At 36.5% G+C, this 21,767-nt stretch overlaps 1 protein-coding gene across 1 annotated transcript in view; it reads left to right on the top strand.

Moving 5' to 3' along the window:
- The window catches only part of TTC39B (tetratricopeptide repeat domain 39B), a 75,075-nt gene that overhangs the window by 46,307 nt on the left and 7,001 nt on the right, over positions 1–21,767 (top strand). Inside the window, exons 4-17 of the mRNA XM_075138073.1 lie at positions 2,387–2,518; positions 4,434–4,510; positions 5,627–5,694; positions 7,685–7,749; positions 7,916–8,021; positions 9,385–9,450; positions 11,113–11,221; positions 12,104–12,171; positions 12,260–12,319; positions 12,628–12,789; positions 13,820–13,911; positions 14,233–14,353; positions 16,505–16,616; positions 20,386–20,503. Coding sequence (XP_074994174.1) covers positions 2,387–2,518; positions 4,434–4,510; positions 5,627–5,694; positions 7,685–7,749; positions 7,916–8,021; positions 9,385–9,450; positions 11,113–11,221; positions 12,104–12,171; positions 12,260–12,319; positions 12,628–12,789; positions 13,820–13,911; positions 14,233–14,353; positions 16,505–16,616; positions 20,386–20,503 — 1,356 coding nt within the window. The remainder of the gene's footprint in view (positions 1–2,386; positions 2,519–4,433; positions 4,511–5,626; positions 5,695–7,684; positions 7,750–7,915; positions 8,022–9,384; positions 9,451–11,112; positions 11,222–12,103; positions 12,172–12,259; positions 12,320–12,627; positions 12,790–13,819; positions 13,912–14,232; positions 14,354–16,504; positions 16,617–20,385; positions 20,504–21,767) is intronic.

The raw sequence follows: 21,767 nt of genomic DNA on the forward strand, positions 1-21,767 counted from the left end.
CTGAAGATGGTAGTTTTCATTTATTCCCTTTTGTCCAAAAGCATTTCTCAGTATCTTTGGGTTTTAGCAGTGTGCTTTTTTCTCCTTAAGACCATAGCAAAACCTGTAAACGAAGCACTGAATTGTTCTGTTAGAGTTTATTATTCAAGCTGTCTTTCCTCATGCAGAGGGGAAAAGCAGGCAGCAAGACCTTATGCAATATATCTTTGATCAAAGAATTTGTAAAATGGAACTGCTTTTGACAAGACAACAAAGCTGGAACAAAACTCCAGAATACTCTTTTTGTTGCTTTTTATATTACATTTGAGTCACAGTAGTGTTTACCCTTAAAGCCCACCTTTTGATCTTCTGACTAATTCTGCCTTTGCTCCGCTGAGAAAAAAAGCCTGGTGGCAGTGCAGATGTAGGGAACTAAAGAATACCAAAAGGTTCACAGGATAAACCTAGCTGCATGGGGAGGCAATCTTGGAGGCTGTTCTTTAGGACTGGGATCTGAATCCTGTTCACTGTTCTCCTGTCTGTCTCTCAGAGATGTGTATGACGTTGAGGGATCTGTCAGTGAGAGGGATCTCACTGAGCAAGGTAAAGTTCTCGCTCTGCAGTTTGGTCATAGTAAAACTGGATTAAGAATGATGGGTTGGTGTTGTTAGGTCAGTAGTATGGACAGGTGGAAGAACACGTTAAATGAAACCTTGAGAGGATGACACAGCTACCAAGTGTTTGCTTTTAGTGGTATGGAGAGCTCAAGTGTAGAGGAGGTAGGCAGGAGTAACACCTTTTCAAATTAGCTATACTTACACCCAAGCTCTCTTCTCTGAGCACTGTGCAGTGTTATTTGTAATAAAGCAATGCTATGAGAAGACCCACCTACACTTGTGTGTGCTAAAACTATTTTTGGGTAGTATTGCAAAATACTAAGTCCTACATGCAAGGATTGTGCATGTGTGTATTGCTAAATACACACACATATAACCCAAATGTTTTTTGTATGTTACATATATGTATTTCATTTTGTGTTGTAAAACAAAAAACCTTGTTTCGTACAATGGTGTTTTTATGTAAAGTGAAGTATTTGTTTTAGCTGATGTTTGCTACAAAGTAAAAAAAATATTCTGAACTCCTTGGTTTTGATGCTTTGAGTCCCTGGCAGCTCATAGACTTTGAGCTTGTTATATAGCATATTCAGCTAATCTGCAAAGGAGGATCTAGCCTAGCAAGGAAACAAAAAGCCACTTTTAAAAAAGAAAAAACCCAATTGTTTTACTGAAAAATAGCCTTTTAATGAAAGTTGAACTTAAGTCCTTAAAAAATGTAAAAATTGTAAGGAAAGTGTTGATATATTTAAGAAATAAACACTTGGCCCAAGGGTCTATCTTGATGTGCCAAAGTTTCCTGTCTTCAAAACTACATTTGGCAGGTGGCTTCTTGATTTAGGGGAAGAAAAAGGTTTGAGGAAACTGGAGAGGATCTAACTGAGGGCTAGCAGCATGGCTAGAAGACTAGAACGTATGACTGATCAAGATCATGGGAGCTGGGTTTGTTTTAGTTTGGCAAAAAGGAGACTTGGGCGTTAATCTAATAGTGGTCTGGAGCTATTAAGGGGAAGTTGCAAAGATAGAGGCATCCTTCTCCATAGCGGCAGATGGTAAAACAAGAGGCAGTCACCACAAGTTGAGGCTTAGGAAGTTCAAACTGGACATTAGGAAAAAGTACATTGATAGTACAGTAGCAGAGAGGCCACCAGATGGGTATGCAGTCTTCATTTTCTTGAAGCTCTTGAAACTTGATTAGACAAAACCTGAGTTTGCGTGACGTGACATCGGCAGTAGTGCTGCTGCAACTAGTAGGTTTGAGTATGTGACCTCCCGTGGCCACTTTCCAACAATTTTTTTTTTTTTTAAATTGTGTAGTTATGTTGTGAAAGCCAGGCTGGTTCAATGTAGCCTTTTATGCAGGACTGAGCAAGTGTACTGACTTTTCTATGACACAAATGCAGATTTTTGTGTCTTTGGATCAAGTAGTAATGTTAAAAGGATGTCCTTACTTCTTAGTTAAGCGAAAGCAGACGAACGAGTATTTATGTCAAGGATTAATTAGCTAAATTAAATAGATATACCAGCAGACTATAAATGGGATATAATTAAGTAGAAATGTTTGTGTAACCCAGTTTGGATATTTTCTGGAATTTGCTGCGACAGTATCCTGAGGAGGCAGACATGTAGCACCCAGTGGAAGATGATACTTGCTAGGTTATGCTGTCATGTCCATCACTTTCCTGCTTTATTCTGCTGTCTTTTCACAAATTAATGCAAGTGTCTCAGCGTTTAATTTTGTATTGTAATTTAAAGTTTTGCTTAAATGCACAAGATTTATATGTTTGCCCTAGGTCTAAAGATAGTATGTACCATGCCCTTGGGTACAGCACTATTTTAGTTATGCAAGCTGCTATGACCTTTGAACAGCAGGATATACAAATGGGAATTGCTACAATGAAGGAAGCTTTGCAAACCTGCCAAAGGTAAGCCCAAGCAATGAACATTTATGAGGTACTCAGTCCACTAAGTGTTCTTTGTAAGATATCCCAGCTGTCTGTATGCTTGCAAAGCAGGCTATTTTCAGTATGATAGTGATCTAAATTTGGAAAGGTGGAGTAAGTCTCACTATCCAATTATTATTAGTAAGGATATGTTTCCTAGTATTGTGGAAGCAACAGACTTGTTGGGTCTGGGCATGTATAGCCTCTAAAGTTAGTTAAATGGTTGGTTGGCTATGTAGACCTACACGTAAACTGACACTACCTGATTGAACTGCCCGAGCTATTTCAACCTGTGACTTTGTTTTCCACGGGGATCAACAATTTTAAAGCTCCATATTTTGAATTTTCCCTTTCATTATGAAAATATTCTTTTTTTTTAAAAGTTGTTTTCAAAGGTGGACCCATTAGTCTAATAGGATTAGGCTTGTACTAAGGTTTCTTCTAAAACCAAAGCAATTTTTGTTTTATTGTTACAAATGTAACCTTAAAATTAAAGGGCTATTATTGCTATCAAGAATGACCTGAACCTTTTGCTTCTGGTCTTGCTTGGAACAACAATGAAATAGAGTAGAAAATAGAAGTTATTAGTGACCTTTACTTTTTTTAATTAGAAAAAACTTAGAAAATGGGTTGTCAAAGCCAAAGTGCTTAACAAGGCTCTGACAAAACCAGAAATGAGTGCTTTATTCTACTGTGCTGGTTCTTCATCATATTGGTTAGGCCGTAATTTATCATGAATGGTCTCCAAAGAAATTACCACCAAATGTTGTTAGTTTAGACATTTAACATCACCTCCTTAGCAATGACAAACAAAAGAAAAGGAAATGGCACAAAATTATCAGATAATACCTGAAGAAAATAAAGGGTCAGGAGTTTCTGCCTCTTTTTCAGGTGTGCTATCGATTCACAGTTTCATCTGGACTATGTTGTTTAGTAAGGCTGAAAATTAGGTGCCTCTTTGTACTTCAGATAGTTTCAATAGGGGCCTCCATCTCTGTAGGATATGAACTTTTATGCATAAGTGCTCTGGTCTAGTCTGTCACAAAACTCATAAAAATGCAAGATGAAGGTAATCAAACACTCAAAGGTGAAGAATTGCCAGAACTACATGTGCCTTAATTGACCTTTTTTTTTGTATGCATTATGTTAACCCATAGTGTCATAATCTCGTTGTCAGGATCGTGTGCTTTCCAATGTGCAGAACAGTGTAAACAAACGATAAGCTAATGCGCAGTATTTATAATTGATGACTTCCTGGCTTACATAGTATATTCCTTTTCTGAATGTAGAATTGTTTCTTTAGCTTCGTCGTAAAGCTGAGTTGTAAATGGTAATGAATTTGTTTTTGGAATGCTGTACTAAAATAAGCTAGCAATTTATAAATGGACAGTTGAGATCTGTTGAAAGTAAAATATGTGACTGTGTTGGCGTCATATCTGGCATAAACCACCATAAAATACAGAAGTATTTATATTTTCATTTATATTGAAAACAGAGCTCCTTTTGATTTTTCATTCCAATTCTGAGTGTAAGTTTAAGAAATGGAAAAAAGAAATTCATAAAACTTTGAAGTCCAGTTCAAGTGGCTTGCCCAGCATCAGAGAGACCTCTGCAGCTGGTGGGTGGAAGTGGGTGGAAGCTATTGTACACTTAAAGTAGATTAAATGCATGCTTGGAACATCAAGGTTGGATAGGCTTCTGAGCCTAGATGCATGCTGGTGGCCATGATTAGACTACTCAAAGAATTGCAACTATTTGGCAAATCATCACTTTACTAAGAATGTCTATCAATTATGGCTGGAAATGGTTAAGAATTATAACTAATTAAGTTCAAGTTTGTTTTGAAATGTTGCTCATGCTGTGTGGGTTTCTTTTCTTCCACATACAACTGATTTAGATTCAGGAAAAGAAGCACAGTGGTGGAATCCTTGTCCAATCTAGTTTCTAAACAGTCAGTGGATCAGTTGAGTGAAGGTAAGTGGTTTATAATACAATTAAAATAACAAAGTGAAAAAAGCTCAAAAACACCCTACTGATGTGTACGAATATGCTTAACTTTGTAACTTGACTGGTGTCTTACAGTAAAAAAACAAACAAACAAACCACATGTGTGGTGGTTTTTTTGCATTTGAATGCAGAGCTTCTCAAAATGGGGGATTCAGCCTAATTTTTTTTGGCTCTGAGCATGCATGAATTAAGAAAGGAATGCCTTTCACAACACATTATAGGACTGAAGAGAAATTTCCTTTTTTTCTTTTTTCTTTTTTTTTTTTTTTAAACTTAAGACAGCTCCCAAAAGTGTAAGAATCATTGTTGCTGTGGAATACGTCCTTATCAATGGTTGCATTGGAATCTGAATATATTAACAAGTTTTGTGCTTGCCTGTTTTGCCTTAAGGTGTTTTGGGAAATAGTATCAGTACGTTGTTCATGGCTCTGAAAATGCTGATCTCCTATTTCTGATTCAGGCAGAATCAAATACGCATTTTTTTCCTAATCTGACACAAAAGAATGCCCTGTAATACTGGACGTGTGCACTGTACATACAGCAGCCTTGTGCACGTGGTTGGTCTTGCAGCATGGGTGCAGAGTAACTCGTGTCATGTGTGTTAAGTCAAATGTACTTTAGTGCTGCATAAGGGCAGAAAGTCTGCCTGCGGCTTTCGGTTTGTTGAGCATGACTTGGTGAAAACGTGTTTGTAAGGTCTTACTGGACTTGGGAAAAGCCTGAGCCACAGTAAGTGTTACTATTCATCTGTAAAAGTTTTTTCTAAGACATGTAAGGAGGGTTGGAAGGCCTAGTTGCTGTAGGTTGATATTTAAAATTAGGATCAATGGAAGGTATAGGAGAGGACAAGTAGCTTTTGCCCTAGGCTGAAGTCAGCTCTGGCAAGATCAAAGATTTTGTCTGAGGCAGAAGTGAAATTGGGATTTGTGTGTTTCAGCTATTATTCAGCAGTTACCAAAACAGCAATAGCAGTTTCTTGCTTTTTTTCTTTTCTTGGCAGCATTTTATTTGTTCCATTGATCCAGAGAAGAGAATATTGACAGTATCTTTGCTGACAGTAAATAACCTTTCTTTCTTATATAGAGGAAATGCATGCTGAAATCTGCTATGCTGAATGCTTACTACAGAAAGCAGCTCTCACCTTCGTACAGGTAAAGTCAATTGTGTTTTTTGTATCTCTGTGTAGCAGTTTAATGGAAAGATGTTAGTACTTGTAAAACACAATAGATACGGTATTTAAAACACAAACTTTTTCCTGCTGAATGAATGTTATTTCATGGCAGTGATTGAAAGTACGGTAAATGCTGTGCAAATCCTCTGTTTGTTTATATGAATAACCAAAGATGATGTTGATATACAGGAACCAAAAACCAGAGGTATATTGCATTGTTATATAAATGGTATGTTTAAATGACTTGCATCACCTCTGACAGTGTCCAGCACTTGTTTAAAAAGATGTTCAAGTATGAGGAAATATCTTGTTTGAAAGTGCAATTCTTTTTTCGCAAGAAAAGGATAGTATGTTTCCCAACTAACAAAACTTCAACCGATATGTACTTGTCTCCAATTCAGTATCACTCTCCATTTACTTTTGACATGGTGTCAGGAACAATATAGTAATAAGTGATTATAAAATGAGCATGCCTTAGCATTGCTGAGGTAATAATTCTGTTCACAGAAAGATCTGCTGTTTAATACTGTCTGGTGCTTCTTGTTTAGCTTGTGGTTCAGGGGCTTCATGCTACAGTGTTTTCAAATTTGATTTGAGATTTGATTCCTGAAAACAGTTGTTGTTAGTCATACTTCTTTTATGTATGTGAGAGTTTTACAGATGTTTAATGAATGTATTTTAGATAATCCCTTCAGGTGTAAATTATGAAAAAGAAGCAAGGCACAAAGATACTAAAATCAGATGGACCTAAAAAGTTAATTTTGCAAACCTTTATAAACCACTTAATACAGTACTTTAGCCAGAAGTGTTAGGAAGTATTATCAATAGAACGTCAGTCTTTTCTATAACTGACTTTCTCCTTCAGTAACCAAATGAAGCAACCCTCTTTTTTATTTTGTGGGTGGGTTTTTTTTAAGCATGAAGAGAATTTTTAAACAGTTGTTGAAGGAGGTGAGTTTAGGACTGTATAAAATGAAAAAAACCTTAGGGGTATACTTTCTGTAAAGCAACACCTCGCTATCCATCATGTCAGAGATCCACTGCTGTTGACTATAATACCCTGCTCTGCTGATTGCTGTCATGCCCCATATTTTTCATCCCTGACTGACCTTGATTCATCTGAGGATGATGATGGTAAAGAAAATGTAACCATTCAGAAAGAGGTAGCAAGAATGCTTGTACCAGAACACTTGCGTTTGGGTGTTCAGTCTTGCAGACAAAACAGTTGAGGTCTTTTGAAATGGTGACTCTTTTATGGAAGCCAGAATTTCCTTTGGTTGATGATTCTGAGGCTGGTTTTGTGCTTTTTCATTTTCCACATCATATATGCTGTCCCCGAATATTTAAGTGTGCCTTTCTGAAATGCCTGCACATGTTCCCCTTCTGTGTGAATTCTAAGAGAAAAAAAATCTGCCCTGTTGAACTGTTAACCATCTTGCTTTTCAGGAATTTATTTTTGATGCCTAGTACATTGTGGCTTTACTTTGATTTTTTCTAGAGGTTAATAAGCACATATGTTGGGTAGTACATGTGGTTACTGTTGGTCAGCAATGGGAATTCATCTGTTCAGGGGATTCTTTAGTTTGTCTTCTGCCAGGTCCTGGGCTCGCTGGTGTGTGTCAGAATCGGCATTTCAAAACTTTCTAAAAAGTTCCTACAGCACCATCTGGTGGAGAGCTTCCTTGTTTCATTTATATGCATTGAAAATTCTGTTAGAAGTAACTCTTTGACTTCTTTTCACCCCCCTCTTAAGTTTTAAAATTTGTAACATGCACCAGAGAAATATTTCCCTGACAACTTAAAGCAAGTGTTAATTTTAGTCTTAGAGATAACAACTGAAAAACATTTTTAGTATTTCCAATGACGGTTAAGTTATAAATAAATTTAAATGTAGCTGGAAGATTTTTATGTATGTGTTATATGTAATAGCTGAATGCACATTTTTGTACAATTAAATTTTCTTCTTCCAGGATGAAAATATGATCAACTTTATCAAAGGTGGCCTCAAAATTAGGACAAGTTACCAAATATACAAGTAAGCCATTAGAAAACACTTAGATTCAATGTTGGTATAAGCAGGTGCAGTTGCATTAATGCCTCCAAAATAAAAATAAGTATTTTCATAGCAATCATAGAAATTATACGAAGTATAATAATTAAGTCATGTTTCTCCCTCCCTTCTTTTTTTCCTGCATCAAAAGAGAATGTCATCAGGTGCTACAGATGACTCAGGGGAACAAAAGCAAAAATGAAACTTATTACCAGTTTGAAGGAGGAGTAAAACTTGGAATTGGAGCATTCAACTTGGTATGTCTTTTTCACAATACAGAGAGGCCATTGGGATTATTCTGTAGGATTCTTTGTTTGCACATGCAGTACTGTAATCCTGTTTTAAAAATTACACATTTGTAAAATGGAGATACAAGCTTTGAAGGTTTTATGCAATATGAAAACAGCAGCACCTTTTTGCATACATGCCTTCTAAGATCTTTCTACTAATTTATTCTGAATTGTGTTTATTTCTCTTGGACTAATATATGTATGTATTTCTTAAGAGGAAAAGCAGCTACATCTACCTGTGTAGCAGGAATTTTTAAGATGCTTATGCTGTTGGTTACAGGATACCCGAAGTGATCGCTTTTATTGTAACACCCTCATGTATACCATTCCTTTGCTTCAGTGGCATACTGTAGATTAGCATAGATAATTACAAATTCAGAAGAATGAGCAGTAGTTTACTGAGTTTGTGCAAAAGAAAACTGGGTACATCCGCTAGCGTTTTTCTTTACAATTTACTACAGTTGCCTTTTCACATTCGTCGTGGCAATGGTGAGAGTTGATTTCTGCTGGTGTGTTAATTTGTGTATCATTCCAGACTGGAGCTGGCCAGTTTTGAGTATGGTCAGAAGAACGCAGGTCTGTCTGCACCTGTCAGTCTTTAAAACCCAAGCAACTGGTAGATGTCTGTGTCCATAAGTGCTCTTGACCTCTTCTATTCTTCATCAAGTCTCCTCAGTAGGAAACTTAACAGAAAAAGTCTCTGCTGGGCAGAGTGTATTAGGGAGAATGGAGCTTTCAAAAACTGACCTTCAAATAGACCTTCTTGTAATGCTCGTTGAAAAGGTCGTTGTGATCTTTGTAAGTTTTCTGTTGTGTAGGATGTGGAGAATGTAGTTACAAGGGGAACAAGAAGTGCATGTAATAGAGGGCTAAAGGATGAATAACAACTAGTATTTCTAAAACAAGTATGCTTGCTAGCCTGCTAATTCAGTGCTCCCACAGTAGGAACAAGTAGAACTTTTGTTGTCATTTGATTGGGAGTAAAGAAAGATGACAATTGTAGATTGTAAGTACTACCAAAATAGATAATACTTTGGTCCAAGTGACCCGCAAGTTTCGAACAATTCTGATCAGCTGGACTCTGTCTTGCTGTTTCCATGCTGAATGATCATCAAAAGTCTGCATTTCCCTGAAGCTACAGACTGATTGTATATTGTTGATCATGCATGTCTATTTTGGAGTTCTTTTGTGTTTTACTTTTTCACTAATGTGTAATGGCCTTTAACATGGTAGCTGGCATTTTTGGCTCAAGTTTATCGTGGTTTTACTTTTTTTTTTTTAAATGTATATAAGTTTCTAGTATCTTATTTTTGTTTGAAATGTGTTTCAGATGCTGTCGCTTTTACCAGGAAGGATTCTCCGACTTCTAGAATTTATTGGATTTTCTGGCAATAGGGTATTGGAGCTGATATTTGTTTTTTCAAATTAGTCTTTTCTCAGATAAAGACTGGATGGATTTAACGTCATTTTTCACACTAAAAGTATAATGATCTATATTGTTTATCTGTATTTTAGTGTTGTTAAAAAGATGAGAAGTGGGCTAAATGATGCAGGCATAAAAGCACATATGGTGATATCCTGGTCTTGAACAACCATGGGAAATGACCAGTCTGCTTCAGAGGGGACTTTCAAATTGCAATTTCCTTTCCTTTTGCTGATCCTTAGAGAGGATATCAGCTTTCTTTTCTAGTTTATACAATCAGAAATTAATGTTCCTCATAGCAGTAATTGAGGGGAGAGTCAGAGTTCTACATTTTTCCACCCACAATCCCAGCCCATTTCTTTGGGAGAAGGAATTTCTGAATATCATGTGTCACTGTGGAATCTCAGTACATATTTTTCTCATGGATGAGGAAAGTATTTGTAATCATAATCTTGTTTTTGTAAACCTAGCCTTGTTTTGTAAGTATCTTACAGCCCTTTAAATCTGCTTTTGGCACCCATAAAAAATTAAAAAAAAAAAAAACAAACCAAACCAAAGAAAGCAAGCCATAGAATTATACATAACTAAACTTCAAGTTGTTATAATGAGACAAAGAGTCACCATATGGTCTTATTGCTGTTAGTTTGTCCACAAATATGGTTCTGCTTATGTAAAATTAGACTTCAGTGGAGACCTGTTTATTCTGTTTATTCTTGTGAAAGACCTGGTTCATGCTGAAGCTCTTCCATAATACACGTTTTTGCCCTGACTGAAAAGGCAATAAAAGCTGAAACGAAAAGAACAAACAATTTTGGAGTATCAGCACATTGTTTTGTATGGTGCTTGAATTCTCCTATAACTCATCAAGTTGCTCTGCCATAAAACTTCTGTTAAGTTAATATTTGTTTTGAGGCAAAACTGTTAAAATCTGATACGTTTCTGAAAAGACACTGCTCTTGAGCAAGGAAGCTCTGAGTTAGTCTCAACAATCCCGCAGGCAGTCAAGCTGTCATGTAATGGGCAGAAACTGGAGATGGGAAGAACTTTCATGTGTTAAGAGCTGAATAAGTCTCCATGAATCTGGATTTCTTTTCTCAGTGCACAGAAATTCCATTGTAGCTTCTGGAAACAGTGTCCAGCAGTTTGTGTTAGCAGAGCTAATATTTTGATCAGGACCTCAAAATAGTGGCTGACTTGATGGAAGAAAATTGAGGATAACCAGGGATTTCTGTGAAGGAAGATTCTTGCTGACAAGTAGCACTGGAACAGTTGAGAGAACTTCTCACTGAACATAGATTTAAAGACGTTACTCTGAAAGGCTCATAACCAGAAAATAGTGGGGAAGGGATGTAGACCTGTGTGTCTGCATGGTCTGTGTGGTGTTCCCATTTCACCAGAGCACTGAGATGCATGGGTAATTTTATTCAGTGTTAGCTTAATCTTCTCCTTGCTGAGTGCTATCAGCTGTGGCAGAACTGTTTTGGTAGAAGGTTGTATTGAATCTGAGATGACAAAATACTGAATTAAAAAATACTTACATCTGAAAGGAAAACTGGATTTGGGGGAGCCAGAAACTATTAATAGTAACTCTGTATACTGATAGTTAATTCTGCATGTGTTTGTGATGTTTCTTAGGAGTTGGGCCTCTGTCAACTACGGGAAGGCGCATCTGGCAGCAGTTTGAGGGCCATTCTGTGTACTTTCACCCTGTTGGTTTATCATACTTACGTCTCCTTAATCCTTGGTGAGACCCACTGTGTGGCTGTTCAGTCATACTACACATTATGCTAGATATTGTGATTTTTTTGAACTTAATTTCAAAATTGAGGCCAATTAGCTTTGTAACAGGAGATTGCTGTATGCTTAATTATGATGTGAAACAAGTATCTCTGACAAAGCTACGTCTGCAGAAACAGTGAGGGTAGATACCATTATACCAACATCTTGTTCCATTTGCAGGGCTGTCTCAACATGCAACAGCAAAATATCACAAAACGCCTTTAAGTTCAGACAAGTCCTTATCCATAAATTAACATCAGATATTGTGAAAACTATCTCCAGAAAGAAGTCTGTACTCCCAAACTTACTTGGAAGTTCAAACGTGGAGAATTAATTGCTTTTGCCACATGGGGCTAAAAGTCACCATTAATTCTGTATGCATCTTTGACACATATTTTCACGTTCTTGAGTTTGGAAGTATTTTAGTCCTTGTCCCTCAGGCTCATCAGGAAATTAAGGAGAACTTCATTTCTTTCAGAATCACCTGTACTTCATTACTGAGCTCAAAATTAGGAAAGGAGGCAGCTGAGGAATGTTTTCCTAACTTGATAAAGCAATTAAAGGGATTTAAAAATATAACTAGGATCTATAATGGAACAGTTTAAGGAATATTCATATATTCTATTCTGTTTCTACTTACAGACACTTACTATCTTAAAAGCACCTAGTACCTTCAGGACAAGAATTCATTTTTATAGAAACACAATGTGATGAAATAATCCTGCTTTTGTATAAAAGCAGTCATACATTAATCTATTCAAGCCATAATACGATTTGGGAACTAAAATCTTAATCTATGAAACTCATTTTTTTAAATACATTGAGGTTGGTTTGTTATGTTTTCTAGGTACAGGGGAAGCCAATCTTCAGGAAGCAGACAGTCTCCTCAAACCCTACCTCCAGAAATTTCCAAATGTGTGTATTCACAACAAATTTTATAACAGCAATGTGACTTCCTTAAGCTTAAAATAGTAACTGGGTATTTTTCTCATCTCCTTTCAAGGGTTCCATTATTCTTTTTTATGCTGCCAGAATAGATATACTGAAAGGAAATTTTGAACAGGTAAATCAATTTTTTCTTTTTAAGGTTTTTATTTGTTCATTGTTCAACTTGGGGAAAAAATATCTAATTCATCTAAGTAACTTATTTTAGTTGCACTGATAATTATGCTCTTATCCCTGTTCATGTTCAGTGTCAATATTGATTCCAGCTTTCTATAAGTGAGACTGAAAGGGAGGTTTATCTCTCTTTACTAGTCAGGTGTTCTCCACTTGCATGCTAGGAAAGAATTTGCTCTGTAATTAGACATGGCTCTCATGTGGAGCTGTAATTGAGCCAATTTTCATCATTCTTACTTAACTACATCATAGGCGCAGTTGAGGTTCCAAGAATGCATAGCAGCCCAGCAAGAGTGGAAACAGATTCATCATCTCTGTTACTGGGAACTGATGTGGTGCTACACCTTCCAGCAGAACTGGCTTCAAGCATATCGGTATGCAGACCTGCTCAGCAAAGAGAGCAGGTGGTCTAAGGTAAATGGGCAGGTGGACATTGTTATGATATACCAGTAGACTCTCCACAGTTACATTTGCATTTCAATTCGCACAATAAGTGTAATTTTTGCTTTCTTCTGAAACCCATAAGCAAAGGCACAAAATGGTAGGTTTAACTAGGTAGGTAAGGAGGAAATTTTATTTCACATTCTGAAGCACCAGAGCCATAACTAACACTTCAGCCCCTCTAAAACCAGAGGTACTTACCAGAGTTGTGAGAAAGAAGAGGGAGAGGAAAACCGTTAACTTGATCTCAAGTCAAGTTCTAACACTCATTAATAAAACTTGGCTGAAGAAACTGTGTTTGTTAGTTAATTATAAACAGACAAGAGCATGCCTACTCAGCAGATGGTTTGTAACATGAAATGAGGAGGCTGCTGGAGACAGGGTCTCATGAGAAAAGTTGGGGTACCTACCTTTTCCTTGTAAAAATGTTTCTCAAAGTATGAACCAAGCACAATGTGCAAATAATTTTTGATACATCATTTTTGTCTGTTCCTTTCTAGGTTACTGTTTTATTATGCTTAGTGGAAAAGGGGTTACATCCAATTCTTGACAAAAAAGGAGTCCAAATGTCTTGAATAGAATTATAGATGTTTCTTTTTTTCTCTGCAAAGTCTAGTTATTGAACTTTCCTTGAATCGGTACTCAGATATTTTCTTCTGTTTTTTTCAGGCATGTCTCTACATATAACAGATCACATAATAACAGTAATGAACTTCAGAATAGTTGTGTCATTTAACATCATCTCTTTATCAGTGATTTGCATAATAAATTGTCCTGTTCTTTGCAGGAGACACTTTTAGTATTCTGACTAACTTATTTAGAATATTAAAATAAAATTATAGCATAAATTGTGTGACAAAGGAAGTGCTAAACTTCTGTAGTTCCACCTGCCTGAGAATTACTGGAACACTTTGCTGCAGCAAGTGGGGTGAGAGTCCTTGGTGTATTGACTGAACACAGCAAATGAGATGTGGTAATATGTTGTTATTTCTTTTTTAAACAGGCAATATATGTATTCCAGAAAGCAGCAATTCTATGTATGCTCCCAGAGGATGATTTGAAAAGGACTGGTGAGGACATTGTCTCTTTATTCAGGTAAACATTTATAAAGCAACTACATGTGCAGTCTTTTTCACCCATATAAAAGTTTTTGACTTGAGTATCTTTGTCTTGTGTGACTTACTTCCTACTTATAACCATCAAGTTTTCAGTTTTTCTCTTTGCTTTTAGCATCAGAATATTTAAAATGCTTCTTTTGCCAGCAAACATACGTCCTACAACTGCGGTCTAAGTGGTGTGAAACACCAAATTTAAGATGTTATACTTCAGAGGCAAACAGCAAATCTTACCAAATGAAATAAAATGAAGTAAAAATTACATAAAGCAACTTCTGTTTTCCATTTTCCCTCCTTGTAGACAAGTGGATGGTCTAAAACAGAGAATTGCAGGAAAATCTATCCCAACTGAGAAGTTTGCAGTAAGGAAAGCTCGACGCTATGCCAGTCCTCAACCAGTGAAGCTGATATTACCTGCCCTGGTATTTATGCTTGCTTTCTTTTTGTCCTTTTCAAATAGAAAAGAAATAAGTGTAATTCATTATGCAGGGAAATAATAATATCAGGTAGTATGTGTCTGCATTTGTTTAATTAAAGAATTATGGCATTCATGCAATGGGATTTTTGTGAAATGTACAAGGGACTGGATCATGCTACCAACTACTAGCACTCCAAAATCAGAGCCAGCAAGGTCAAACAGACAATGAATGATTGCTGTTGCCACATGAGGCTGAAAGTCACCTTTTAGCTAGAAACTTGCATGGGTTTCTAGCATATGTGTTCATGTTCATTAGTTTGGCAGGATTTCAGTCCTTGTCCTCCAGACTCATTAGGAAGTTAAGGAGTACTTAAGCACTTTCTGTTCTTCTGGTGAAAATGAAGAGTGGTGTTTCTGTGTTTTTTGGGGTTTTTTTGTTTTTTTTCTTATATTGAGTCTGAGTAAAATGTGCAGAAGAAATGATACTTTACTATTGCTATTCTGATTTCCCATGCTTTTAACTTCAGAGGCATTAGTAGTGCACAGTGAGTTTATGTGTGCACAGCAATGATACTTTGCAAATGTTTATGCTAAAATTTTTGTACATGCATAATTTAGCAACAACTGAAGATGAAAAACATAATTTGAGAAGGAATTTCTTCTGTTGAAACTCACTGATGCAGAAAGAGGAGTCCAAAGAAAATTAATCCGTCAGTTTTAAAATTCACTGTATACTCAATTACATATAAAGAGCTAAGTAATAAGGTTGTCTTGGGCTTGTACAGCACAGTGCTATTCAGTTGTGAATATATATCTTTGGTCTTGCTGTCAAATCCAGTATCTCTTAATTTAAGAATTTTTCCATCATGAGCTAAGCAAAAATAAACATAGTGTATGGTATTACTGCAGTAAGCATAAATCAGACAGTACTACGGAACTGAAATGAATCTAGCATAATGTAGTTCATAGTGTCAATAATGCTATTTCAGACTTTGATATAACCAGTTTTTTTCTCCCTCTGAAAACCCACAGTTACAGCACAAATATAAGCGGAAATATTTCAACAGTGTATTGTATCAGCTTCAGAATGACATCAGGCTTCATATTTCAGAGATGTAATTACAATTCAACTACAGTAGAACAAATGATACTCTTGTGTTTGCAATGATTCAGTAAAGATCTCAGCAAAGTTTCGTATTGCTTACCATGAACTCTGTATGTGTATTCTCTCATTCTCTTTATGTGTTACAATGTGATAATATTTAATGCATCAAAACAAGCATATTGCTTACTATTGTACTGAAGCATCTGGGAAGCTTTGTGCCAGGATTTGCCTTGATTTTTTTTTTTAAATAAAATTTTGTAGGAATTATATTGGAAGTGTGTGTTGGATGCGTGTACTGGAAACACATTTTTTTCCAGAAAGTTTTATGTACTTCCAGTGTTGCTCCATATGGAAGGTAACAGCCTATAGATTGTAGCATCTATATATAAACACGTACGAGTGTGTGTTTGGGTGCACACATATATATGTATACTGTATATGCATGCACACACCCACAAATACACAAATTTATCTATAATCCTGTAGAAAGTAACTACTTTCAGCTGCTTCTTTAGTTCATGTGGCAGAGGCCACAAGTTGAACCTAAAATACCCAGTTTTGCCGATGTGTTACCTGGGTGATGGTAAACTATTATGTGGTAAAATCTGTTCAGTTTTGGTTTTAAAGATCTTTGAAAATACATGGTAGAATCCATTAAAAAGGTGTCAAAATATTGAAAACTTAGAAACCCAGGTTAACTTTGCCCACACACATTCAATGTCATTTTGCCTCCCCTATGCATAGATACTTTTATGAAACTTCAACTAAAGTTACGGCAAATGTGATTGTCTTTGTAAACTTGCACGTAACTGACAGAATGTCCTGTTCTCATTGTGGATGGTTATTTGAAGTCGTACAGATACTTCTATTCATGGGCTTCTCAACAGTGAGTGTTTCGGCTTTGAAACCGTTCATATTGTTTAAAACAAGTTTCTGTAGGCAGTATTTTTATGTATTCAAAATTTTCCATAACAGCCTTCCAAAGGATACTCTTTACTTAATTATTTATGCAATTCCATGAGGTTGTCTTTTCCCCCCTGCCCCCCTCAGGAAATGATGTATGTCTGGAACGGCTTTGCAATTGTGGGCAAAAGAGCAGACCTCACTGAAAACTTACTGGTCACAATTGAAAAAGAAGAAACTGCTCTACAAAATGAAACTAGTAAGTGATCAGTTAAGATGGAATTATTAAGCTGGTAAGAAATGCTGACATTTTTCTTTGCTTCTGTCTACTAATGTTCTGTAAGGTAAGTGTTGACTCGGGCAATGTGCTGTTAAATCTGAGTATGGAAATTTTGGAGCCGCATGAAAGTTAGCAGTGATTCTTCAATATGTTCTTTATCTGGCTTGATGGATGCTGCAGAAGAAAACAGAAAACTCAAGGATGTGAGGTCATTAGTTACAGAACTTAACGGATTCTTACTAAGGCATTCCAGTGTCTTGAGAGCGTTCTTGGAGTGCAATCTGCTAATTTCTTAAATGTCTGAAAAATACTTCTTCTAAAGCAATTTAACCACACTTTCACTTTATTACGGAGGACACGTACATATTCTGTACGGAGCAGAATATGATTAAGTATAAAGGAAATAATGAAGTACTATGCATGAGTCTGTTTTTTTTACTTTCTGGCAAAAGAAAACATGTTTGCTAGTTGTAAAGTAAAACATTTTTAACAAATAAACTTTGACCATAGTTTTAGATCTTGATGTATTTGAAGCATAGATGTTCAGGGTAATGTTTAAAGAATCAGTCCATAACTTATTCCTAAAGGAACTTGAGTTCCATTATTACAACAGGTTTACTGCAGAAGTACCTGGCTTTATCAGGGTTTGTCAGATGGGTGCTCTCATCTATCATGTGAACTTCTCAGTGGACTTCTCTTTGGAGTTGTTCTAGAATGAATAAATATTATCTTTTCACACATGAAACTTTTTTTTAATGGTAATTCACTAAAATAATTTCTATTGAACCCAGATTTTAATCACACTTACCAACAATTTAGCAAAAATTAGTTTTGCCACATGATTAAAACATTAATTATGAAATGTAAAAATACATCTAATTATGATTTACATATAAACTGAAGTGATGCATCAGAAGTTATACAAAGACATACAAGAAATGCATAGTAGTAAAATCTGGATGGTATAATAAACTAAACGAGGGTTACTTGCAAGGCCGAGACTGAACTGGTCCCTTAATTTTTTTTATGTTATTCTTCACATTTGTCCAGAATCAGTAGAGTGCCTCTTAAATCTTAAAGTGTTGTTCTTGTATTAAAACCAAAATGTAGCAATATGCAAGACATCTGCAAATAAAGTAATGTTCCCGTGAGTTCTGCGCGAAGGGTTCTGGCAGAAGCTGTTGGGAATCCAGTGCTGCATCATGCAAAGGCTTGTACTATAAGTGCTGATCAGTTGTAACAGTGAGGTAAATTTCCTGTCAAATTCCTAAGCAGAGATGCACAAGGTACCAAAATAAAAGAAGCAGAAATAAACCCAGTATGTTTTTTTTATGGAAACATGCAGTTTGCAAATAGGATGTAATATGGAAGCATGTTTGTTTTTTATGCTTTCTGTATCTTTTTCAGTAATAACTACAGTGACTGACTACAGTCAAATGTAGTTTTATTCTGGACTTTGCATCTGTGAGCCTGATTTGCTTTTAAACATACGGACTCAGACAAGTTAAAGACTCTGATTACCAGAATTGCTGCTGAATTGAGACCCAAAGAAAGTGATTAAGGCTATTAGCAGAGTGTGGCAAGGATACAATATTATTTTAAGAGACAGCTGTCGGTACTAGATAGCTTTAAAGGACTGCTAAGGTACTGTAAAAAAGTGTGTTAATTATACACAGAGGTCATTTAGGGATTGAGACTTCTTAGAGAGAGCTGCTGATACTTCATGTGCTTCAAGTGAACAGGCACAGCAAGGAATCTGTCAAGGACTGAAAGTGGTTTTATGTTGTATGGAGCTGAAAATAGAGATGGTAGAAGGAACAGATGAAAGACATTAGAATTTTTTTTTTCCTGAGGATTTCTGGAAATCTTATTTTTCCACAGTTGTGTCATCTCCAAGATATAAAATAGGAACTTGTGACTCCACAAACAATTCATTTCTTGTGTGTTTTGTAATCCTGATAATGATATTTCCTCTGGTATAGAGGACTGCGGGAAGATGGTTCTCCCACATTTATTGCAAGGTTGTCTGTATTAAATTGGCCTGTGCCTTTACTGTCATTTACTGTCAGTGTTTTGGCATAATAGCTTTTCTTCCTGTGGGAAATACCAGGGAGATACTAGTTGAAGTTGTTAAAGACTGGCAAGCTTTTACTGACATCAGTGCTTGCCCCCAGTAATTTCAATGAATGAGTCCTTTAGGAAACAGCCACATGAATCCGATGCCTTAGCCTAGCAAAACAGGCTAGAGGGAGTGCGAAATACTCACCCACTGCATTTCTACCTGTCACTAAAAGCGCAGTCTGTCAGTTATTATCTATCAAGACTTTCTGGGTTTAAACACAGACAGAAATAAACCTAAATGTAGTGGCAAAGCGCTTCGCTGAATCATGAGATGCTTTAGTCTTGCATGTTTCAGAACTGTTTACGTAGGATCTTTTTGGCAGACTATTAAGAAAAAATTAACGTGACCTTAGAGAGCTGGTAATTAGTTGTAAACAACATGATCTGAAGGGAGCGTGTTTTGCTTCCTGAATTGTTAATGTATGTGCCTCCATCTGTCTATCCATATGTGTTTTCTTTCCTTTCTTTTCCTTTCCTGTACCCAGCAAATGCTATAAACTAAGGCAACAAAAAAGGACCACACTCGTTAAGGTTATATTTCTGAATCGCTTCACAAAAGCTCTTCCATCTGATATTTTTATCCAATTGAACTTAAAGCTTTCTTGAATTTTCCAGATGTTATACACTACTAGTGAAACCTCTTAATCGTTAAGAGATGATGGGAATACTAATAAACATGGTTTCTTGAATTTGTACTGCCAAATAATGCTTCCAAAAAGTTCTGCAGGACAGTCCTAGTGTGTTCTTGTGCTTTTCACGTTACTGGTACTATTGGAGGTCTGCCAGTACTCTGCAACAGTGGAAGCTATTAAGATAACGTAGTGCGAAGGAGGTTTCAGTCTCACTATAGGTTTTGAATCATAGAATCATAGAATCATTAAGGTTGGAAAAGACCTCCAAGATCATTGTGTCCAACCGTCAACCCAACACACCATGCCCACTACACCATGTCCCTAAGCGCCTCATCTACACGTCTTTTAAATACTTCCAAGGATGGTGACTCCACCACTTCCCTGGACAGCCTGTTCCAAGGCCTGACCACTCTTTCAGTCAAGAAATTTCTCCTAATGTCCAATCTAGACCTCCCTTGGCACAACTTGAGGCCATTTCCTCTCGTCCTATCGCTGGTTACTTGGGAGAAGAGACCAACACCCACCTCGCTACAACCTCCTTTCAGGTAGTTGTAGAGCATGATGAGGTCTCCCCTCAGCCTCCTCTTCTCCAGACTAAACAACCCCAGTTCCCTCAGCCGCTCCTCATAAGACTTGTGCTCCAAGACTTGTGCTTCCTGTTTTAGATGTTACAAGTACAGAAGTCTTTAACTGATGCCAGTTTATGCCTGCTTTGTACTGACTTCCAGTTATAGAAGACTCGGGAATGTCTGGATGTTTCAGTTTCTTATTGTTTCTTCTTAGCCTGTATCTTTAAAGAGAAAAATATAGGTGTTATGCACACATCTTCTTTAGTAGACAGTATTTAAAATTGTACCTGAAGGTGATGTATGTTTTGAGGTATAAAATCTGAGAAGCAAAGTCCTGAGTCTGAATACATACTCTCTACTGAAAATCTAATTTTCCCCTTTCATGATGTCTTCAAATTGTTTGATGTATCTCACCTTTACTTTTAGATCGCAGTGAATACTATATGGATGATGTGTGCATGTTGCAGTTACTGAAGGGCCTCTGCCTGAAACACTTGGGAAGACTCATGCAAGCTGAACTGTGTTTCAGTAAAGTAATTCAAAGGTAAAAATAACATAAACAGACTTTTAACCTTTGTATTTTGTAGCTTGGCGTGAAATTTCTGATACTTCTGTAGAAGCCATCATGTTAGAATTTTGAATAACTAAACTTCAACATCCTATTAAGGAGCTGGAATTAAAATAGCTCTGACAGTAGTTGGAGAACCACAAAACTTTGCTAGTATTTTTCTGTAGCAATTTAACATTATATAGCTTTATATAAATGTGATATTTTAGACCAAATAAATCAAACTAACAGGTAACGCATTTATCTAAACACATTTGGAATTAGTATTTTTTGTATTTGCAGAACTATCAATGTAAGTAAAGATAATTCACATGGATTTCCTGGGTTTTTTTTAGGATTTAGTACTTCACTTGTTAATGCTTCTCTATGTAGAGGAGAAATTGTTGTTGTTGTTACTTGTTTCAGCTGAAAACTTGAGTCTCCTGTGTTATGGATTTATCAAATACTTTAGGTGTCAGATCCGTATCTACTGTAATAACTTTTCGTTATATAACATTGAGTCATGTACTGATTGTAGTTGTAAACTTTTTAGAATTTTTAGAGTAATGAGGCTGAAAAAGCAGTTTTTACACATGCAATTTTTCTAATAAATTATTTAGAAAAATTAATATTTAAGGAGAATGTGTTACGTATAATTCTATTGCTTGTTATCAGTTTCTTGCCATCTCACCTTCTCTTGCCATTTCTAAGACCCCAAGTGAGTTTAGTCAAGCACTTTGCAAGTTACAGGGCAGTGGGTTTTGATCGGTTACAAGTTTAAAGGAATGCTGTTTCTGAAAATCTTGCTCCAAAGGTAGTTGACCCAGTGGAGGCTTTTAGAGCTGAGACATCTCAAAAATTTTCAGACAATACCTCTTCATAAAGCGGATGTTTTGCATGGGGAGGTGGAGGAGTTTTCTGGTGAATTAAATATCTACATTCTGGTCAGCTTTGCTCTCTACATTTCTTGGGCTGCTATAGTACGTTCAGGCTGTTTATCATGTAAGCAGTCTTCCTGCTGTAAGATACGCTTTTCTGTGCATCAAGGCTTGTCTTCGTGGATGAGTTGCCTCTTTAGAAGCGTTGCTCTCAAATGTTGAGAGCTTTTCCAGTGCTTGTTGCGAATTTTTTTGTTTTGCAATATTGGTTGATGTTATTCTATCCAGACCAGAATTGAAGAGTTGATTGTGAAAGACACAGGAAAGGCCAAGGTGTGTGATGCCTTCTTCACTTCGTTCTGTAGTGGCAAGACCGACTTTCA

This window comes from Calonectris borealis, chromosome Z, assembly GCF_964195595.1.
Source record: "Calonectris borealis chromosome Z, bCalBor7.hap1.2, whole genome shotgun sequence".
Taxonomy (NCBI): Eukaryota; Metazoa; Chordata; class Aves; order Procellariiformes; family Procellariidae; genus Calonectris; species Calonectris borealis.